General features: G+C 46.8%; 1 protein-coding gene and 1 pseudogene across 4 annotated transcripts; one reads left to right on the plus strand and one right to left on the minus strand.

The window, feature by feature from the left end:
* Positions 1-1,745: 1,745 nt before the first annotated feature.
* On the plus strand, positions 1,746-23,122 carry chrnb1l (cholinergic receptor, nicotinic, beta 1 (muscle) like). 4 transcript variants are annotated; one of them, XM_036987505.2, is made up of 11 exons: positions 1,746-2,217; positions 4,549-4,682; positions 5,712-5,756; positions 6,287-6,396; positions 15,412-15,520; positions 15,674-15,821; positions 15,995-16,183; positions 16,643-16,866; positions 17,067-17,242; positions 20,727-20,865; positions 21,143-23,122. In XM_036987505.2, exons 1-11 carry the CDS (start codon positions 2,136-2,138, stop codon positions 21,290-21,292), a joined length of 1,506 nt encoding a protein of 501 aa, XP_036843400.2. In that variant the 5' UTR covers positions 1,746-2,135; the 3' UTR covers positions 21,293-23,122. The 4 variants fall into 4 exon arrangements, with proteins under 4 accessions (XP_036843400.2, XP_036843401.1, XP_090039850.1 ...); XM_036987506.2 differs by having other exon boundaries at positions 1,750-2,039; XM_090183724.1 differs by lacking the exon at positions 5,712-5,756 and having other exon boundaries at positions 1,842-2,217.
* Positions 9,239-10,225, minus strand: LOC149980835 (uncharacterized; annotated as a pseudogene).
* Positions 23,123-23,588: the final 466 nt, after the last annotated feature.

Here is a 23,588-nt window from a genome sequence, read left to right on the forward strand (position 1 = left end):
AATTCTACAAAAATATCCTCAGTGTACAACTTAAAACACCAAATAATAACATTGCTAATTACCAAAATCCGGAAAAGAGCAGTTAAATTCTACAACCACCTAAAAGGAAGCGATTCCCAAACCTTTCATAACAAAGCCATCACCTACAAAGAAATGCACCTGGAGAAGAATCCCCCACACATGCTGGTCCTGGGGCTCTGTTCACAAACACAAACAGACAGCACAGATCACCAGGACAGCAACACAATTAGACACAACCAAATCATGAGAAAACAAAAAGATAATTACTTGACACATTGGAAAGAATTTACAAAAAAATAGAAAACTAGAATGCTATTTGGCCCTTAACAGACAGCACACAGTGGTAGAATACCTGACCACTATGACTGACCCAAAGACAGGCTTTGTGCACACTTCCCAATAAATTAGGTGGAAACTGAACCTCCTGCCAAATGTATAACCAAATCCAGTTTTTATAAACTCCCATATCTATTTGGTGAAATACCACAGTGTGCCATCACAGCAGCAAGATTTGTGACCTGTTGCCACAAGAAGAGGGCAACCAGTGAAGAACAAACACCATTGTAAATACAACCTATATTTATGTTTATTTATTTTCCCTTTTGCACATCATTACACCACTGTATATAGACATAATATGACATTTGAAATGTCTTAATTGTTGGGTAATTTTGTGATTGTAATGTTTACTGTCAATTTTTTATTAGCTATTTCACTTGCTTTGGTAATGTAAACATATGTTTCCCAAGCCAATAATACCCCTTATTAAATTGAAATTGAATTGAGCAGGACAGGGATGGAGGAAGAGAGAGAATGAGAGGGGGGTGGCAGAAAGAGAGTAGGGGTGAAAGCGAGAATAAAGAAAAAGGGAGGAAGCCATCATAAAAAATGTTGGACCAGGTTTTTTCCCTGACTTTTAGACCTGACCAGGAGAAACTCAGGCCTCTACTAGTTATAGACCAAGGCCCATAGATTCTCCTAGTCAGGTAATGTCATCCAGTCCCTATCTATTTATGACATGTCTAGCCCTTGAGACGGCCTTCTAGCCTAATTACCTGTGTTGATAGTGGTGTGATCTTTGAGTGTGTTGACCAGGTGTTGGACTCTGGACAGGACTGGCTGTGGTGTTTTATGGTTGGTTCGTGTCTGAGCTGGAGTCCCCCCCCAGTCTTTCCAATGCTCCGCATATCATACACTGGGCAGAGCTTGGAATGCCATTCCACCAAAGGACAGAGACGCAGAGAGAGAGAGAGAGAGTGAGAGAGGGCAACATACAGTCTAACTAAAAAGACACAGATGGCTAGACAGCGATACATTGATGAAGTGAAAGAGAGAGATACATTAGAGGGTAGCACGCAATTTGGCGACCTGTCAGGAAGTCAAAACAGGGAAATAGCAGCATGTACAATGAGGTTTCCACCAAAAGCACAGTGTGACCTGATGTGGGGCTCATGACAATAGGTATATTTTTGGGAAGAACAAAGGGGGGGGGGGGGGTCATCTGAACGTCACCCCGTTGTTCACCCCAAAAATATACCTATTGTCATGACCCAACCCCCCCGGCCAAAACCTCACCAACAGGTGTCTGACTACGGAGGCTTTCATAGTCCATAACAAACTCCTCCCTCCTGTGACTCCCAGCACCACCGGCCAATCAGGTGAGAGTGTGCCCAGGCAGACGACTCCCACCCAAAAATAAAAGAGAAGAGAGAGAGAGAGAGAGAGAGAGAGAGAGAGAGAGAGAGAGAGAGAGAGAGAGAGAGAGAGAGAGATAGAGAGAGAGAGAGAGAGAGAGAGAGAGATAAACTGTTCACTCGCACAAGCAGGACTCTGCCTGTAAGGTTGGCATAACTAAATGGTGGTGTAGCGGCTGTGTTGGCCTGTTTAATACTCTGGACCTGGATGCGTGTGTGGGGGCGTGTGTTAACGATTAGCGACTTCGTTGGACTATCCAGATTCCTGCTAAAGGTGGTTAGAGTGCCCACCGATTGGAAGAGTGGGTACAGTTGGTGGGTAAGGTCGGTACGCCCCTACGATACAGTTTGGTTGGTTTGTTGGTTGCCAGGTGAAGGGGCAAGACGGTGTGGGTCCTTGTGGTCTGAGGTGTTTTGAGGATGACTATGTGGATGAAGATGGGAGAGAGGATGAACCTTTTCCTGTGGGTGGTGTCTGCTTGCCTCTGCCTCACTCTCACTGGTAAGGAAAGTTTGTGTGCTTGTCAGTGGAGGCTGCTGAGGGGAGGACGGCCCATAATAATGTGTGTGTGTGTGTGTGTGTGTGTGTGTGTGTGTGTGTGTGTGTGTGTGTGTAATGCATGGCATGGCATGGGCATATATTTGTTTGCATCTGAGGCTGAGGTTGTCCTCATTGAGGTTGAGGTTGTCCTCATTGAGGTTGAGGTTGTCCTCATTGAGGTTGAGGTTGTCCTCATTGAGGTTGAGGTTGTCCTCATTGAGGTTGAGGTTGTGTGTTAAGCGACTGAAGAAACCCATGGTATGTGTAAGTCATAAATGACATCTCTTTAAAAAGACTGGTAAAAATGTCATTACAGTATGTCATTGTCATTACTTTATTAGCAACCTAATAACAGTACCACTCTAGCCTCTGTGCACTTTGGTTTTGAGTGACAGACAGAAGAAAAAAAACATACACCCGACCAAGATCCGTGCCTTTGACTTTGACCACGCCACCCAGTGGGGGTGTTGCAAGCAAACATCCCCCCATGCTAGCTGGTGATCTCTAGGCCATTGTCTCCCCTCTCAAACGTCCCCCCATGCTAGCTGGTGACCTCTAGGCCATTGTCTCCCTTCTCAAACATCCCCCCATGCTAGCTGGTGACCTCTAGGCTATTGTCTCCCATCTCAAACGTCCCCTCATGCTAGCTGGTGACCTCTAGGCCATTGTCTCCCCTCTCAAACATCCCCCCATGCTAGCTGGTGACCTCTAGGCCATTGTCTCCCTTCTCAAACATCCCCCCATGCTAGCTGGTGACCTCTAGGCTATTGTCTCCCCTCTCAAACGTCCCCTCATGCTAGCTGGTGACCTCTAGGCCATTGTCTCCCCTCTCAAACATCCCCCATGCTAGCTGGTGACCTCTAGGCCATTGTCTCCCCTCTCAAACATCCCCCCATGCTAGCTGGTGACCTCTAGGCCATTGTCTCCCCTCTCAAACATCCCCCATGCTAGCTGGTGACCTCTAGGCCATTGTCTCACCTCTCAAACATCCCCCCATCCTAGCTGGTGATCTCTAGGCCATTGTCTCCCCTCTCAAATGTCCCCCCATGCTAGCTGGTGACCTCTAGGCCATTGTCTCCCCTCTCAAACTTCCCCCCATGCTAGCTGGTGACCTCTAGGCCAATGCCTCACCTCTCAAACATCCCCCCCCCCATGCTAGCTGGTGACCTCTAGGCCATTGTCTCCCCTGGGTGCCTACTGTGGTGGTGTAGTGTCATTTTATGTGTCCCTCCTCTCTCTCTCTGGGGAAGGAAACCAGGCAGGAGAGGTATGAAGGGATCAGGGATTTTATGATTTCCTCCAAAGAGAGAGAGGGAGAAGGGGGAGGAGAGAAGGGGGGAAGAGAGAGAGGGAGGAAGGGAAAGGGAGCTAGAAAGAGAAGGAAATGGAGTGATGGAAAGGCAAAGAGGGAGAGTGAGACATGGAGAGAGAGAGATAGAGAGAGCGAGAGAGAGAGAGAGAGAGAGAGAGAGAGAGAGAGAGGCATCCAGACTGTGATAGAGTGTGATAGAGGACAAGGAATGAGGCAGTTAATGACCTGTCGAAAAGAGAGAGAAGGGTAGAGAGATATAAAGGGACAGAGGGGCAATAGAAATAGAGAGATAGGCATATGGAAAGAGAGTTAAAGAGAGAAGTACGTAGTTTGGTAGATTAGTAGAATATTACTGTTTGATGGTAGCAAAAATATAAATCAGTGCTCATATTTACTGAGCGTCTTAGAGTACGAGCTCTGATGAATAAGATTACATGGACAGGAGGGAGCCGATCCTAGATGTTTTCTAAGAAGCTTGACAATTACAGCCCCAGAAGTCCACATTGAAAGAATGAAAGATCAAAGTAAAGTGTTCCTTCATCAGGGATCAAATGGAACATTTAACGAAGCTCATTAACACTCCATTGTGTGATCATTCTGTTTAGAATCTATTTTGATCTCATATTTTGTCACTGTTCCAGATATTTCTTTGAACTTGTGGTGCAATAGTGGATATCGATTGCAGTACAGATCCCCTTGCTGCCCATTTTACATCCACCTGCTCCTTACTTCCTTACCCTCAGCCTCTCTCTCTCCTCTTGTTCCCTCTTGTTCCCTTCTCATTCCATATCTTTCGCTCTTTCCCTCTCTCTATTTCCATCTCTCTCTTGCTCTCTCGCTCTTGGTATCTCTCATCTCTTGCTCTCTCTGCCTCCCTCTCTCTCTCTATTTTTCTCTCCCTCTCTCTCTCCACCTCTCTCCCTCGCCCTCCTCCCTCAATCTCTCTCTCCATCTTTCCCTCTTTCTCTATCTCTCTCCAGGTGCGTCAGAGTCAGAGAGGCTGCTTCACCAGAAGATCTTCCAGAACTACAACCTGAAGGTCCGGCCAGCTAAACAATGGGAGGAGAAAGTCCAGGTCCGAGTGGGGATGACCCTCTCCCAGCTCGTCAGCCTGGTACGACACAGACACGCACACGGAACACACATATAAACACGCACACACACACACGATAACACAAATAAACACACACAGACACACACACATAACCACTCAAACAATTCATACATAGACACAAAGAAACAAATACAAACTTGCTCTTGAGGACACACACACACAGACACACTTGGCACTGCCAACTATCCTGCCAGCCAGCCCTCTCTCAGCGACATAGAGCCTCCAATCATGCATAGCCAATTATGCTTTCCTAGGACAGGATTGAGTATAGCAGGCTGCCATGCACGCCAAGACTCACCCCCAGCGTAATGTCTCTATCTCTCTGGGCAGAATGAAACTCACCCCCAGCTTAATGTCTCTAACTCTCTGGGCAGAATGAGACTCACCCCCAGCGTAATGTCTCTAACTCTCTGGGCAGAATGAGACTCACCCCCAGCTTAATGTCTCTAACTCTCTGGCAGAATGAGACTCACCCCCAGCGTAATGTCTCTAACTCTCTGGGCAGAATGAGACTCACCCCCAGCTTAATGTCTCTGTCTCTGGGCAGAATGAGACTCACCCCCAGCTTAATGTCTCTAACTCTCTGGGCAGAATGAGACTCACCCCCAGCTTAATGTCTCTAACTCTCTGGGCAGAATGAGACTCACCCCCAGCTTAATGTCTCTAACTCTCTGGGCAGAATGAGACTCACCCCCAGCTTAATGTCTCTAACTCTCTGGGCAGAATGAGACTCACCCCCAGCTTAATGTCTCTAACTCTCTGGGCAGAATGAGACTCACCCCCAGCGTAATGTCTCTTACTCTCTGGGCAGAATGAGACTCACCCCCAGCTTAATGTCTCTAACTCTCTGGGCAGAATGAGACTCACCCCCAGCGTAATGTCTCTAACTCTCTGGGCAGAATGAGACTCACCCCCAGCTTAATGTCTCTAACTCTCTGGGCAGAATGAGACTCACCCCCAGCTTAATGTCTATGTCTCTGGGCAGAATGAGACTCACCCCCAGCTTAATGTCTCGATCTCTCTGGGCAGAATGAGAAGAACGAGGAGATGACAACCAATGTGTTCATGAATATGGTGAGCGTCAAGCATTTATCTTCATCATCTCTCCGCTAATCCTCCCTCGCTTCTCATCTCCACGTTACCCCTCTCTTTCAAAAATGGGACTTGTCACTTTTTATAATGGAAAAGTATTTATTTCTTTATCCCTCACGCATGCAGCCTTGCTCTTTCGCTCTCTCACTCCATCTCTCTCTTTCTTTCTTTTCATTTTTCGCCCGTCTCTTCTTCTCTCGCTCCCTCGGTCTGCGGTGCTAATTGTTATTGCAGCGGGCCTGAGTGTGTGTGACAGTGCAGTATGTTTGTATGTCAATGAGACTGCCTCAGCCACGTTATAAATGACAGCAACACCAGACAAAAGCAGTAATGATTCTCTGTTCCCATTCTGTCCTTTCGTTTTATCTCCTCCTCACATAGTGACTGTATCTCTTTTGCTGCTTTTCTCTCTCTCTCTCTCTCTCTCTCTCTCTCTCTCTCTCTCTCTCTCTCTCTCTCTCTCTCTCTCTCTCTCTCTTTAACGCACCCTCTCTCCCTCCCTCTCTCTCTAGGCGTGGACTGACTACAGATTATCATGGAATCCAGAGGATTACGATAATATAGATGTCCTCAGGATTCCTCCCAACAAGGTGTGGCGGCCAGACATATACCTCATCAACAAGTGAGACTCCTGTCCTACTCCAAAATAGAATAGCATAGAACACCATTCATGTTCCATGACCAAGAGTTTAGAATAGCAGAAACACCATCCAGGTTCCATGACCAAGAGTTTGGAATAGCAGAGAACACCATCCACGTTCCATCACCAAGAGTTTGGAATAGCAGAGAACACCATCCAGGTTCCATCACCAAGAGTTTAGAATAGCAGAGAACACCATCCACGTTCCATCACCAAGAGTTTGGAATAGCAGAGAACACCATCCAACCAGCTCTCACAGTCTCACTTCAGAATGTCAAATGTCAAAGTTGAGTGTTTAAAATTAAGTTTACGAATTAACTCAACATTTTTAAGGTTATGGTTAAATGTAGGCATTAATTCCAAAACCTTAAGGTTAGGCATTAACTCCAAATGGTTAAGGTAAGGGTTAAGGTTTGGGATGTGCTTAATATAAAAAATAAAAAAATGTTTTATCACTGGATTTGAACTTGCAACATTTGGACTCAGAGGTTCACAACCCTCTGCCATTCCTGTCCACAATGCTGTCACAAAACCAAAACCTACTTGAAGGTAACAGAGCTCACTGTTGCCCCTAGTGGCCTGTTTCCATGTCATCTCCCAACATCCTCAGACATGGACGGACGTTGAATACTGACTTGTATCACGGGTGATACAAGAATAGCAGAAAACATCATCCATGTTCCATCACCAAGAGGTTGGAATAGCAGAAAACATTATCCATGTTCCATCACCAATAGTTTAGAATTGCATTAGAACACCATCCAGGTTCCATCACCAAGAGGTTGGAAGAGCAGAGAACATCATCCATGTTCCATCAACAATAGTGTAGAATTGCAGAGAACACCATCCAGGTTCCATCCCCAAGAGGTTGGAATAGCAGAGAACATCATCCATGTTCCATCACCAATAGTTTAGAATTGCAGAGAACACCATCCAGGTTCCATCACTAAGAGGTTGGAAGAGCAGAGAACATTATCCATGTTCCATCACCAATAGTTTAGAATTGCAGAGAACACCATCCAGGTTCCATCACCAAGAGGTTGGAAGAGCAGAGAACATCATCCATGTTCCATCACCAATAGTTTAGAATTGCAGAGAACACCATCCAGGTTCCATCACCAAGAGGTTGGAAGAGCAGAGAACATCATCCATGTTCCATCACCAATAGTGTAGAATTGCAGAGAATATCATCCATGTTCCATCACCAAGAAGTTGGAAGAGCAGAGAACATTATCCATGTTCCATCACCAATATTTTTGAATTGCAGAGAACACCATCCAGGTTCCATCACCAAGAGGTTGGAAGAGCAGAGAACATCATCCATGTTCCATCACCAATAGTGTAGAATTGCAGAGAACACCATCCAGGTTCCATCACCAAGAGGTTGGAATAGCAGAGAACATCATCCATGTTCCATCACCAATAGTGTAGAATTGCAGAGAATATCATCCATGTTCCATCACCAATAGTTTAGAATTGCAGAGAACACCATCCTGGTTCCATCACCAAGAGGTTGGAATAGCAGAGAACAGCCATCCATGTTCCATAACCAAGAGTTTTTCCTGACCATGTGACACTGAACAGGAAAAACTCTGCACTCCTTAGATGTGCCTAAAACTGGGGGCTTTTTATTTTGGCCCTGTCCCGCCCCCCACATTGCTTTTCCCCAGAGCTGAAAAACATCATGCAAATGTTTTTCTTTACCTATACTTTACGCACAATTGTTTGTGGTCACCCACCCTTCACATTTCTTACTGTCAATCGTGAATGATAATTTGTTACATCAACCATTTGATCTAAATCAGTTTCATGGGATATGCATGTATCTCTTCTTGAGTTATGTACGCTAAAGTGTTGTTAAGAAAAGCCTACAGTGTTTTGAATTAGCTACAGTTGAAGTCGGATATTTACACACCTTAGCCAAATACATTTAAACTCCGTTTTTTCCACAATTCCTGACATTTAATCCTAGTAAAATTTCCCTGTCTTAGGTCAATTAGGATCACCACTTTATTTTAAGAATGTGAAATGTCAGAATAATAGTAGAAAGAATGATTATTTAATATTTTATTTCTTTCATCACATTCCCAGTGAGTCAGAAGTTTACATATACTCAATTAGTATTTGGTAGCATTGTCTTTAAATTGTTTAACTTGATTCAAACGTTTCGGGTAGCCTCCCACAAGATTCCGCCAATAAGTTGGGTGAATTGTGGCTCATTCCTCCTGACAGAGCTGGTGTAACTGAGTCAGTTCTGCCCACAAATGTTCGAAAGAATTGAGGTTAGGGCTTTGTGATGGCCACTCCAATACCTTGACTTTGTTGTCCTTAAGCCATTTTGCCACAACTTTGGAAGCATGCTTGGGGTCATTGTCCATTTGGAAGACCCATTTGCGACCAAGCTTTAACTTCTTCACTGATGTCTTGAGATGTTGCTTCAATATATCCAAATCATTTTCCTGCCTCATGATGCCATCTATTTTGTGAAGTACACCATCCCCTCCTGCAGCAAAGCAGCCTCATGACATAATTTTCTGGAATTTTCCAAGCTGTTTAAAAAGACAGTCAACTTAGTGTATGTAAACTTCTGACCCACTGGAATTGTGATACAGTGAATTATAAGTGAAATAATCTGTCTTTAAACAATTGGTGGAAAAGTAGATGTCTTAACCAACTTACCAAAACTATAGTTTGATAACAAGAAATTTGTGGAGTGGTTGAAAAACAAGTTTAATGACTCCAACCTAAGTGTATGTGAGCTTCCAACTTCAACTGTAAATGCAGGAATGGGTTTCTGTCCATGCTTCTCATAGTCTGTAACGGCTCATCTACTTAAGTGCCAATAAAACCTGCAACTGGCAGATGCCATCAGGGAGATAGCTGTACAGCCCCAGCCAGTTGCTCTTGAGCCAGCCCCACCAATAAGCTGTTGGCGCACTCAAACCGCAGGAGGTTAATGCCGATGTATGCTGGGACCACTAGGCCCAAGACCTCACAGATAATGCACATGACCAGGTAAGATGCCCACGTTTTTCTGAAGCCAAGTCAGACTGACGTACAGGATGCATCGTCCTCATTGGCCCCTAGCTGCCCTAACTTGGGCATACCTGAAGCTCAAGTTGCTCTGCAGTGTTGGGTTGACGTCGTCCCACTGCTCTGTCAGCCTGTTGGCCTCATCCAGCCATAAGGACAGCTGTTTGTAGTGGGGCAGCAGCACACAGGAGATGCCTATGCAGATCCCCACCAAGAAATGCCCCACTATCACAGACTACTGCACCACGCACACTAAAGGGTTCTTCCCTCCCTCGTATTCGACTTCTATGAGATTGTTGACAGGTGAGCAGCAGGAGCGCACGCCGGGCAGCACCCACACCAGCAGCGTCAGGGCGCAGTTCCACAGGGCTCTACAGGGGGCGGTGTGGCACCCGGCGAAGCGTGGCTCGGAGGCATAGTCCAGCAGCCCCAGGGCTAGCATGGGCAGAGGCAGCTCGTTGAACATGTCCGAGGCATGCTCCAAGAGGAAGCACTTGGACACTGGGGAGCAGGCAGGTCCGAGGAACCACACAGCCGCCATGGCGCATGCCAACACCATGCCAACCAGGAAGACTGAGATGCCACAGCCGCCCATGAAGGAGGTGTGAAGCCGGCACAGGCAGATGGACAGGATCAGACAGTCCAGGCCCACCTTTAACAGTGAGATGAACAGAATCAGGATGGTGTTGTCCTTGTGGCCCTCCTCTTCCCAGGACTCAATGATGGGAGACATTATGAAGATTTTGCCTTTGAGACTGGGCCCAAACCCAGAAGTCATCTATTGGGTCTGTGACATTCTGATCGATGTCACTAGAAAAAGCTGTTGAAGAGTGAGTGGAACAGTTAGCCGTAATCTACAAACAGCTTCTACCAAGCAATGAGACAGTTTTCTAGTGTTATCAGTGCTACCTGGTCTCTCGTGACTCGTCTACAGCAAAAACAAACCCTTCAGGGAAGTCGAAAATAAGAAACTTCAACTCTCCCTGTAATGGATGTAGCATGCCTCAACACTCATTGTTTGGATTCCACCTACCTCAACTAGTAAGAAATACAGCACCCAACGAATACATGTAGATGGTGACAGGTTGAGTCAAAGGCTGACATTTCCAGGTATGGCAATCCATTGACTATACTTTCAGCTATAGAATACGAGTTTGTCCAAGTGCAGGAGGAAATCCATGCTTTCTTTTGAAACAATGCAATTGCCTAATCCAGATATCTCCCACGTGCAGTAACAGGAATCTTCCTTTATTAAAAGCTTCAAAACATGATGTTATAACTATCATGATGATCTTGTGGACTGCCAGTCCTTGCATCCATGTCTCCATCTATGATTTTGAGCATGATTGAATTCCTTCAGCCCCATCTCTCAGCTCAGTGGCAAACCAAGTGACAGGGTGGCCTTGTACTTAATTAGAACATTTGAATTAAGAGTTGTCTTCCAATGACACAAAAAAAAAACGATCAATCCACGTAACACTGTGATCGTTTAAGCACATTGCATGTAGGCTCTACCTCTCAATTGTTGTGGGTAATGCTGGTGTAAAGGGATTTTTCAGGTGAACCAAAAGGAGAGCAGTCGATGATATCAATCAAAAATCTATCCGATTTAATACAAGAATTCAGTGAGCACACCTCTAGAGCAGAAGCAAAAAAAATTGTCTTACCTTGGAAACAGGCCCTTTATATTCTAATCAGACAGTACCAAATGTTCTCTAAACATCTGCCAAGAGGCTTGTATGAAGTGAAAACAAAAGACAGTGACTTTGCCAGCTGCTACAGAATCACACAGTGTTCATAATGTCATCAATGGAATACTAATCAGTTTGTCATTGAAACTTCAGTAGCTCTAACGTCAATCACTGTCAAACGATTTGAGAACAATCCATAACAATCAGTGGACAGTCTAGTGTCCATTTTCTGTGCACAGATGATTGTCGCAAGTAGAACACTGGAAATCATGTGTATCGCACAAAACATACCAATATGTTAAGCAGTGTGTTAATTACACGTAACTAAATATGAAGAAAAAAAATGGTTGGGGGCCTCCCAGAGCTCTTCTTGAGTTATACAGTGTTGTTTTGAACTACTTCACACCCTGTCACGTTCTGACCTTTATTTCCTTTGTATTGTATTTATTTAGTATGGTCAGGGCGTGAGTTGGGTGGGCAGTCTATGTTTGTTTTTCTATGTTTTGGGGCATTTCTATGTTTTCGGCCTAGTATGGTTCTCAATCAGAGGCAGGTGTCATTAGTTGTCTCTGATTGAGAATCATACTTAGGTAGCCTGGGTTGCACTGTTTGTTTGTGGGTGATTGTCTATGTTAGTGGCTTGTGTCAGCACAGGTCTCATTTTGTAGCTTCACGGTCGATTTTGGTTTATTGTTTTTGTTACTTGTTTGTATAGTGTTCAGTCTTTCTTTATTAAAGATTTTACCATGGACACTTACCACGCCGCATATTGGTCCTCTGATCCTTCTCGCCTCTCCTCTTCAGACGAAGAGGAGGACGACCGTGACAGAATCACCCACCAACCAAGGACCAAGCGGCGTGGTAGAAAACAGCGACGACAGCAGCAGCAGCAGCAACAACAACAGCGGCCGGTATCACAGGACTCCTGGACATGGGAGGAGATACTGAACGGAGAGGGACCCTGGGCACAGGCTGGGGAATATCGCCGCCCCAAAGCAGAGCTGGAGGCAGCGAAAGCTGAGCGGCGGCGATATGAGGAGGCAGCACGGCAGTGCGACAGGTACGAGAGACAGCCCCAAATTTTTTTGGGGGGGGGGGCACACGAGGGGTGGAGCTAAGCCAGGTAGCAGACCTGCGCTCACTCCTCGTGCTTATTATAAGCAGCGTGATACTGGGCAGGCACCGTGTTATGCGGTTAAGCGCACGGTGTCGCCAGTACGTGTCCATAGCCCGGTGCGCTATAGGACAGCCCCCCGAGAGTGTCATGCGAGTGCGGGCATCGAGCCAGGGCGTATGGTGCCTGCTCAGCGGGTCTGGTCGCCAGTACGCAGTTTTGGTCCAGGGTATCCTGCGCCGGCTCTGCGTGCTGTGTCTCCGGGGCGCTGGGAGGGTGCAGTGCGTCCTCTGCCTGCGCTCCGCTCGTGCCGGGCGAATGTGGGAGTGGAGCCTAAGGGAGAGGTGCGTGTAGTAAGCACTAGATCTCCCGTGCTTACCCACAGCCCGGTTCAACCTGTGCCTGCACTCTGGAGGGTCCGGGCTAGAGTGGTTATCCAGCCTGGGGAAGTGGTGCCCAGGTTGCGCACCAGAGCTCCAGTGCTCCCCCACAGCCCGGTCCTTCAGGTGCCTCCTCCTAACCCCAAGCCTCCTGAAGGTCTCCCCAGCCTGGTGGTTCCTGTGGCAGCCCCACGCACCAGGCTGTCTCTCTGTCTCCTCCCTGCAGGTGGTCCTGCCTGTCCGGCGCCGCTGCCGGAGTCTCCCGCCTGTCCGGCGCCGCTGCCGGAGTCTCCCGCCTGTCCGGCGCCGCTGCCGGAGTCTCCCGCCTGTCCGGCGCCGCTGCCGGAGTCTCCCGCCTGTCCGGCGCCGCTGCCGGAGTCTCCCGCCTGTCCGGCGCCGCTGCCGGAGTCTCCCGCCTGTCCGGCGCCGCTGCCGGAGTCTCCCGCCTGTCCGGCGCCGCTGCCGGAGTCTCCCGCCTGTCCGGCGCCGCTGCCGGAGTCTCCCGCCTGTCCGGCGCCGCTGCCGGAGTCTCCCGCCTGTCCGGCGCCGCTGCCGGAGCCTCCCGCCTGTCCGGCGCCGCTGCCGGAGCCTCCCGCCTGTCCGGCGCCGCTGCCGGAGCCTCCCGCCTGTCCGGCGCCGCTGCCGGAGCCTCCCGCCTGTCCGGCGCCGCTGCCGGAGCCTCCCGCCTGTCCGGCGCCGCTGCCGGAGCCTCCCGCCTGTCCGGCGCCGCTGCCGGAGCCTCCCGCCTGTCCGGCGCCGCTGCCGGAGCCTCCCGCCTGTCCGGCGCCGCTGCCGGAGCCTCCCGCCTGTCCGGCGCCGCTGCCGGAGCCTCCCGCCTGTCCGGCGCCGCTGCCGGAGCCTCCCGCCTGTCCGGCGCCGCTGCCGGAGCCTCCCGCCTGTCCGGCGCCGCTGCCGGAGCCTCCCGCCTGTCCGGCGCCGCTGCCGGAGCCTCCCGCCTGTCCGGCGCCGCTGCCGGAGCCCCTCTGCCCAGAGCAGCTGTCTCTCTGTCCCGAGCAGCTGTCTCTCTGTCCCGAGCAGCTGTCTCTCTGTCCCGAGCAGCTGTCTCTCTGTCCCGAGCAGCTGTCTCTCTGTCCCGAGCAGCTGTCTCTCTGTCCCGAGCAGCTGTCTCTCTGTCCCGAGCAGCTGTCTCTCTGTCCCGAGCAGCTGTCCCTCTGTCCCGAGCAGCTGTCCCTCTGTCCAGTGGGGTCATTGAGAGGGGTGGTCATGCTGAGAAAGCCACGGAGGCGGACAATAAGGCGGACTAAGACAATGATGAGGTGGGGTCCGCGTCCCGCGCCAGAGCCGCCACCGCGGACAGACGCCCACCCAGACCCTCCCCTATAGGTCAAGGTTTTGCGGCCGGAGTCCGCACCTTTGGGGGGGGGTACTGTCACGTTCTGACCTTTATTTCCTTTGTATTGTATTTATTTAGTATGGTCAGGGCGTGAGTTGGGTGGGCAGTCTATGTTTGTTTTTCTATGTTTTGGGGCATTTCTATGTTTTCGGCCTAGTATGGTTCTCAATCAGAGGCAGGTGTCATTAGTTGTCTCTGATTGAGAATCATACTTAGGTAGCCTGGGTTGCACTGTTTGTTTGTGGGTGATTGTCTATGTTAGTGGCTTGTGTCAGCACAGGTCTCATTTTGTAGCTTCACGGTCGATTTTGGTTTATTGTTTTTGTTACTTGTTTGTATAGTGTTCAGTCTTTCTTTATTAAAGATTTTACCATGGACACTTACCACGCTGCATATTGGTCCTCTGATCCTTCTCGCCTCTCCTCTTCAGACGAAGAGGAGGACGACCGTGACACACCCCTTGACTTTTCCACACTTTGTTGTGTGACAAAGTGGGATTAAAATTGATTTAATTGTCATTTTTTTTGTGCCAACGATCTCCAAAAAATACTCTAATGTCAAAGTGGAAGAAAAATTCAAACATTTGTAAAAAAAAAAATAATAATAATAATAATTGCTTGATTGCATAAATATTCAACCCCCTGAGTCAATACATGTTAGAATCACCTTTGGCAGGAATTACAGCTGTGAGTCTTTCTGGGTAAGTCTCTGAGATATTTGCACACCTAGATTGTACAATATTTGCATATTATTCTATAAAAAAAATTATTCAAGGTCTGTCAAGTTGATTTTTGATCATCACTAGACAGACATTTTCAAGTCTTGCCATACATTTAACTCAGGAACCTTCAGTGTCTGTTGGAAAGCAGACTGAACCAGGTTTCCCTCTAGGATTTTGCCTGTGCTTAGCTCTATGCTGCTAATTTTTATGCAAAAAAACTCACAAGCAAACTCATAAAATGTTGCAGCCACCACCATGCTTGAAAATATAAAGATTGGTACTCAGTGATGTGTGTGTTGCATCACAGAGTGAGTCCATGCAACTCATTATGTGACTTGTTAGGCAAAGTTTTACTCATGAAAATACAGCATTGAGGCTTGCCATTCAAAAGGGTTGAATACTTATTGACTCAAGACATTTCAGCTTTTCATTTTTTATTAGTTTACAGTGCATTCGAAACTATTCCAACCCCTTCAATGTTTCAACATTTTGTTACGTTACAGCCTTATTCTAATATATATATAGATATAAAATGTTTTTATCAATCTACACACAACACCCCACAATGACAAAGCAACGATGCAGGGCTCCCTTGAAAAGGAGACCTTGGTCTCAATCGGAATCCCCTTTCTAAATTAAGATTAATAAAATATGCATCACATGACTCCTGATTGTCCTTTATGTGAACCTCCTTATCCACACAGTAATGATGGTCAGTTTGACGTGGCTCTGTATGTCAACGTGCTGGTCTACAGTGATGGGACAGTCAACTGGCTGCCTCCTGCTATCTACCGCAGCAGCTGCCCTATCGAGGTACATTATCAATAAATTATTATATTATTATTAACCAATAGAGGTAACGAACCAGGGCCCGTATTCATAAAGCTTCTCAAAGTAGGACTGCTGCTCTAGGATCAGGTCCCTAGATCAGCACTCCCACTCTGTAATAACCTTCTTTGTCTATAGGTGGCGTACTTTCCATTTGACTGGCAGAACTGCACCATGGTGTTCCGCTCCTACACCTACGACTCATCAGAGGTGGACCTGCAGTACGCCCTGGATGAGAAAGGAGAGGAGATACATGAGATTATCATAGATGAGAACACCTTCACTGGTTAGAGTCCTCTCTCTTCTCTTCTCTCTTCTGGTCTCTCTTTTCTTACCTCCTCTTCTTTTCTCTTCTCTGCTCTTCTCTTTTCTCCCCTCATACACATCTTCACTCCTCCCACTGCCTTCCCCCTTTCCCCATCTCCCCTCTGCCCTTCATCTCCCTTTCCCTTTCCACAGAGAACGGGGAGTGGGCGATCTGCCATAAGCCCAGCAGAAAGAACGTGAACCCTGAGGACCTGTATGAAGACATCACCTTCTATCTCATCATCGAGAGGAAGCCTCTCTTCTACGTCGTTAACATCATCGTGCCCTGCATCCTCACCATGGTCCTGGCCATCTTTGTCTTCTATCTACCACCTGGCGCATGTCAGTCCCATGTCACACTCTGCCACATATGCACATTATGTGTCATTGGAATGTGTAACTTGCGTAGAACCGGATAGAGGGCACACTTAGCACAAAGATAGGATGTTTGCCCTCTTTCCATCTCAATGATAAATTGAGATGGGTAGCTTGCCATTGTTGATTACACAGCAAGGAAGTATCCGTAAGAATATATGTTGTGCTCTGGGTACGATGTTTATGTAGTCTGTTTATACTTCTTGGGGGTTTATTTAAATTTTTTAGAACAGGTGTCTCGAACTGGCAGCCTGCTGGCCAGAAGTGGCCCATGAACCAACTTAATGTGGTCCGCAGTTGTAAAATAAGCAATATTTGTCATTAGGTGGTTCATAATGTTTAAGCCCAGTCTTTATCACTTGCCAGACAACTGTAGTAGATACAGAGCCGCCATGTTTTAGCCCTGTGTTTCCCTCTCTTTCCCAGGTGAGAAGATGACCCTGTCTATCTCTGTCCTCATCGCTCTCACTGTGTTCATGCTGCTGCTGGCTGACAAGGTCCCCGAGACCTCCCTGGCCATCCCTCTTATTGTTAACTATGTCATGTTCACCATGATCCTGGTCACCTTCTCAGTCATCCTCAGTGTGGTGGTCCTCAACTTGCACCATCGGACCCCCTACACACACATTATGCCCCCTTGGGTGCGCAAGGTGAGCTGTAGCCTACATGGTGGTGCTATGGATGGTGGAGTCTATATGAGATATAGACTCTAGGATCCTCAGCATTCTTCTTCTTCGTTATCTTTGCAATACATCTCTATGCAATTTCCTGCTTCTGCGCTGGTTCAATGCCAAGGGGCCATATATTTGCTACTTCCTGCTAAAACCTTGACGTTTGACCTCTCACCCAGGTGTTCATCCACTTCCTGCCGAAGTACCTGGGCATGCAGAGGCCCCACCCAGAGGAGCCTTTGGAGGAGGAGCCTAGTGATGATACACCCCTCCAGAGCATCGACGGACGCAGGCCGGGGGGAGAGTACTTCTTCAGGAAGATCAACCCTGAACTGGTCCTACCCTGGAGAGGCAGGTAAGGTATCAACTAACACACGCAGACCAGGGATTCACCCGTAGATCACAGCTAATTGCTTTCGGTTTGAGACAGTCGTCTTGGCTACAAAGATTTGGTGGTGAAGAGATTTCTATTCGACTGAATACAAGCTAGCCAAAGCATGAATCTTCTTTTCAGCACTATCCTGAGGCAAAGTATAAATGCCTTTTTCTCCTGTGCCAGCTATATTATAGTTAGGTACATTGTGTGCCCAGGCTTGGCAGTAGTATCATCTTCTTTAGGCATCTTAATTGATGTCTGTCTATATGTGCCATATCATCATAATCTGCTATAGTCTGGGAACCTAGTTCCTATTCCTCCCACCTCTATACCCTCTAATATACTCTACTATACTTTACACCATCCCAATAGTCTAGAACAGTAGGTAATGTTCCTCCTATACTCATAGCCTCTACTATACTCAACTATACTCTCCAAAGCCTCAACTGTGCTCTGCTTTCCTCCACATAGCCTATACTATACTATACTCTATTCTACTATACTGCACCATACTATACTCTCCATTCCCTATACTTTACCCTCCATGGCCTCTACTATACTCTACTATAGTCTCCATGGCCTCTACTCTGCTATACTATACTCTACATGTCCTATACTATACTATACTCTCTGTGCCCTCTACTGTACTCTACTGTAATCTCCATGGCCTATACTATACTATCCATGATCTCTACTACACTATACTCTTCATGTCATATACTATACTATACTCTCCATGCCCTCTACTATACTCTACTATACTCCCCGTGGCCTCTGCTATACTCTACTATACTCTTCATAGCCTCTACTAAACTCTACTCTACTATATTATACTCTACTCTCCATGGCCTCTACTATACTCTCCATGACCTCTACTATAGTCTCCATACCCTCTACTATGCTATACTCTACTATATTCACCATGGCCTCTACCATACTCTACTCTTCCATTGCCTCTACTATACTATACTATACTCTTCATAGTCTATACTATACTATACTATACTCTCCATGGGCTATATTATGCTCTCCATAGATAGCCTCCTCTAAATGCAGTAGTTCCGGCTATACTTCCCGCTATACTGTCCACATCTCACTCAGTGATGATAAATATCTGACAGATTCATTTGGCCCCTCAGTAGTCTGTGAGTGCCACCCTAGTCTCACCACCCAGAGTGGGGCTCGTAAACACCCAGAGACCCATGGATCTCCACGGCTGGTGGACACTACTCATCCCAGGCCAAAGGCATCATATTCAGGCCTGCTAAGCCTCAGACACCCATCCACAGTCGCCAGGGCATAAGCCTCTGTTTGGTTTGGGCATTAGGGGTAATCCCGAAAGAGAGGGATGGGGCAGTCGGTTGGATGGAGGGGAGAGAAGGGTGGCTGGTAGATGAGTGTGGAGTATAGGGAGAGGTGTTGAGTGATCAAAGTAGAGGAGGATTTTGTGGGTTTTGATGTGGAGCGAGGGATGGAGGGATGGAGATGTTACTCTATCGAGAAGATGGCTCTGCTTCAAGGCGATTGGGGACGATGGCGCCAGTGTCAACTCAACTGTTCCCTCGGAGTGTGTAGTGATTCAACGCTCTCTCTCTGCTGTCACAGAGCTAGTTAGAGACCAGGTGTTGCCCTTCACAGTTTACGTGTGTGTGTGTGTGTGTGTGTGTGTGTATGTGTGTGTGTGTGTGTGACTTCACAGCTTAGGGTCTAGCTATGCTCCGTCCTGCCTGTTGCGTGCCAGCAACATTCCAGGGCTTCTATTCATTACCACAGACAGATGGAGCCGGTGTCACACACACTCTCTCCCACACACACACAAACTCACAAACAAATGCACACTATGACACATAGTCTCTGTGGTGCCAGAAGGTTATGATGTCCTGGTGCCAGTCTGGCCTCCCTGAAGAGGTGATAACTGATACTGAATAGCCCTGTTCCTGGATAATGAACAAACACATCTCTCGGCGGCCGTGTGACTATAAAGCAGTCCCAAAGAAAGAACGTCATGTGAACGAGACACAGTGGAGGCTGGTGAGGAGTGGACGGCTCATAATAATTGGTGGACTAGAATGAATGAGCACGTCCCCCGCAAAGTTCCACCAGCCACAACTGGCATGACATATGCCTTAAGGTTGCAAAATTAATTCCCTGGTTTTCCCAAAATCATGTTTGGAAGATTCCCGGAATAAAAACAGAATTTCTGGAAAACCAAGGAATTTATTGAAAGTTCCAGGAACTTGTGCCTCAAGTTATACAGATAATGATCTTTATACCAACTGTACATGAACGGTGTGGTACCTACATATTCAGAGACCATCACTGGTCTGGGTCTTGAAGACAAAACAGGACTCAAAATACAACACACTGGAATACACGAAAGACGATCACGCACAAAACAGAAAGGGAAACCAGAGGGTTAAATAAGGAACATAATTATGAGATGGGAACCAGGTGTGTAAACAGACCAAACAAAAGGACAAATGAAACATGGATCGGTGGCGGCTAGAAAGCCGGTGACGTCGACCGCCGAGCGCGGCACGAACAAGGAGAGGGAACAACTTCGGTGGAAGTCGTGACAGTACGTCCTTGACCGAGATGCTTTATCTTTCAATATCATTCAAAATATTGCTCACATCCTTTGTCAACCAACGGGATACAGTTTCATATGTTCAATTTTATGTTCATAGTCTGTTCTCTATGTGAATTGGTTTATGTTCTGATGTGGTTTGTACACTGCACGGTTGGACAATGTAGTGTAGAGTTTATGTAAAATAATTATTACTTAAATGCTATAGCAGTAAATAATAGCCATCTTAGAAGTACCATAGTTTCCCATGATACAGACAGTGGTAGTCAGTCGTAGTCAGTGCCTCTGTCGAGCCCCAACATAAAGATATACCCTAATGTAAGGTAGTGTTCAGGGTGGATTCTCTGACAACAATACTGCTATGGAACAGCTGTGTGAGGCAGGAATACCTTTAGGGGTCAGAGTCCCGTGTAGCTCAGTTGGTAGAGCATGATGCCAGTGTTGTGGGTTCAATTCCCACGGAGGACCGGTACTAAAAACATATTAAAATGTATGCACTCACTGCTGTAAGTCGCTCTGGATGAGAGCGTCTGCTAAATCACTTCAATGTAAATGTCATACCAGCACCACAATACGTTGTCCCAACATTCCCTCTGTGACAGGAGTGTCACTGTCACTCAGAGACCTGGAGGGACACATGCCACATGACTAATGAAGTTTATTTGACACGTAGGTATGTCCTCTGGAACCCTCAATGGTAAAAGACAGACAGAAATATGGCACTTCTGACATGATTAACTACATTTGCTGTTAGCATTTATTTGTTTGTGTGTTTGTGTTTCTTCTCAAATTCATACACTGTTGTGCTCTCTCTCTCTTCCTCCCCCCTCTCTCTCTCTCTCTCTCCTCCTTTCTACCCCCCCCCCCCCCTCTCAGGAGTGAGAGTACAGTACAGCTCCAGAGGTTCTTTGACAGTGACAACTACTGTCTGATCCTCCCCCCGGACCTCAAGTCAGCCATCGCTGCCGTCACATACATGGCTGAGCAGCTGAAGAAGCAGGATGGCTCCGACTCGGTGAGCTACACACACGCGCACAGACACGCATGCACACAGGCAAGCATGCACACACACACACACACACAGACACAAACTTCCCCATGCTCATTAAATGAATCTCCATTCTCTCATACCAGAGCACAGGCAGTGTTCCCAGCATGCCCTGGTGATGTCCACGTGTCACTGCAGACATACTGTGCTTCCTTCTTCATGACTTACATGCTTTCATGTCTCTACGTCTCGTTGTGTGTGCGTGCGTGCATGTGTGTGTGCCTGTGTGTGTTCCTCCGTATAGGAGACAGGAGACTGGCAGTACATAGCCATCGTGGTGGACAGGCTGTTCCTGTGGCTGTTTGTCATCATCACTACTCTGGGGACTCTGGCCATGTTCATGGACGCCAGACTCAACTACACACCAGACGAGCCTTTCCCCCTGAGGCCGTAGTCCATTCACACACCCCAGCACAGCCACTCTGGTGCTCACAAGGGATTACAAGAACTACACTTCCCATAATTCCATAGCTGAGTACCAACTTCTTTGATATGACGAGGACCAGAGGTTTCCCCAGGTAAAACTCAGTGTTCTATGTATAATGTATTGTTAGGGATGACACAGTACCATATACTTTGATATGAATAGTCCCCTTCTCTAAACCTACTCCTTTATGAAAGCAATATAATCTAATATAGACGGTTTATAGATTAGCATCTATTTAAATAGGACAAATATATTATTTATATACAGTACCAGTCAAAAGTGTGGACACACCTACTCATTCAAGGGTCTTACTTTATTTTTTACTATTTTCTACATTGTAGAATAATAGTGAAGACATCAAAACGATGAAGTAACACATATGTAATCATGTAGTAACCAAAAATGTGTTAAACATATATTTTATACTTTTCAAAGTAGCCACCCTTAGCCTCTTGGCATGCTCTCAACCAGCTTCATGAGGTAGCCACCTGGAATGCATTTCTATTAACAGATGTGCTTTGTTAACAGTTAATTTGTGGAATTTCTTTCCTTCTTAATGCGTCAATTGTGTTGTGACAAGGTAGGGGTGGTAGGCAGAAGATGTCCCTATTTAGTAAAAGACCAAGCCCATATTATGGCAAGAACAGCTCAAATAAGCAAAGAGAAACGACAGTCACCATTACTTTAAGACATGAAGGTCAGTCAATGCGGAACATTTCAAGAACTTTGAAAGTTTCTTCAAGTGCAGTAGCAAAAACCATCAAGTGCTATGATGAAACTGCCTCTCATGAGGACCACCACAGGAAAGAGACACAGAGTTACCTCTGCTGCAGAGGATAAGTTCATTAGAGTTACCAGCCTCAGAAATTGCAGCCCAAACCTATGCTTCACATAGTTCAAGTAACAGACACATCTCAACATCAACTGTTCAGAGGAGACTGTGAGAATCAGGCCTTCATGGTCGAATTGCTGCAAAGAAACCACTACTAAAGAACACAAATAAGAAAAAGAGCCTTGTTTGGGCCAAGAAACACGGTCAATTGACATTAGACCGGTGGAAATCTGTCCTTTGGTCTGATGAGTCCAAATTTTAGATTTTAGGTTCCAACTGCTGTGAAATTGTGAGATGCAGAGAAGGCGAATGGATGATCTCTGCACGTGTGGTTCCCACATGAAGGAGGGGGTGTGATGGTGACACTGCCTATGATTTATTTAGAATACAAGGCACACTTAACCAGCATGGCTACCACAGCATTCTGCAGCGACACGCCATGGTTTGCACTTAGTGGGACTATCATTTGTATTTCAACAGGACAATTACCCAAAACACACTTCCAGGCTGTGTAAGGGCTATTTGACCAAGAAGGGGAGTGATGTAGTGCTGTATCAGATTACCTGGCCTCCACAATCACCCGACCTCAACCCAATTGAGATGGTTTGGTATGAGTTGGACCAGAGAGGTAAGGAGTGCTCAGAATATGTGGGAACTCCTTCAAGACTGTTGGAAAACCATTGCTCATGAAGCTGGTTGAGAGAATGCCAAGAGTGTGCAAAGCTGTCATTAAGGCAAAGGGTGGCTACTACTTTGAAGAATGTAAAATATAAAATATGTTTTGATTTGTTAAACAATGTAGAAAATAGTCAAATGTGAGAAGAACTCTTGAATGAGTAGGTGTGTCCAAACTTTTGACTGGTACTGTACGTTATTAATTGTAATGTATCCTGGTCTTCCAGTGTGTTTGAATTTGAAAGGCAATACACTGCTTGAAGTATTAAATAACTGATTTAATGTACCAACAATTGTCATAGGATTATTCTCTGTTGACTATACCCAATGTGACTATTAAAACCTACCCGAACCAGTAATCGTGGATAGATGGCAGCATTCGCGTGAAAGTGAAAGCACGAACCAAAGCATTTTCCCATGGCAAGGTGACTGGGAATATGGCCGAATACAAACAGTGTAGTTATTCCCTCCATAAGGCAATCAAACAGGCAAAACGTCAGTACAGAGACAAAGTGGAGTTGCAATTCAACGGCTCAGACAGAAGATGTATGTGGCAGGAACTATGGACAGTCACAGACAACAAAGGGAAAACCAGCCACGTCACGGACACCAACGTCTTGCTTCCGGACAAGCTAAACACCTTCTTCAACTCCTTTGAGGATAACCCGCGGCCCACTACCAAGGACTGTGGGCTCTCCTTCTCCATGGCCGATGTGAGCAAGACATTTAAGCATGTTAACCCTCGCAAGGCTGCCG

Source organism: Oncorhynchus mykiss, chromosome 9, assembly GCF_057628025.1.
Source record: "Oncorhynchus mykiss isolate SJ-2025 chromosome 9, ASM5762802v1, whole genome shotgun sequence".
NCBI lineage: Eukaryota > Metazoa > Chordata > Actinopteri > Salmoniformes > Salmonidae > Oncorhynchus > Oncorhynchus mykiss.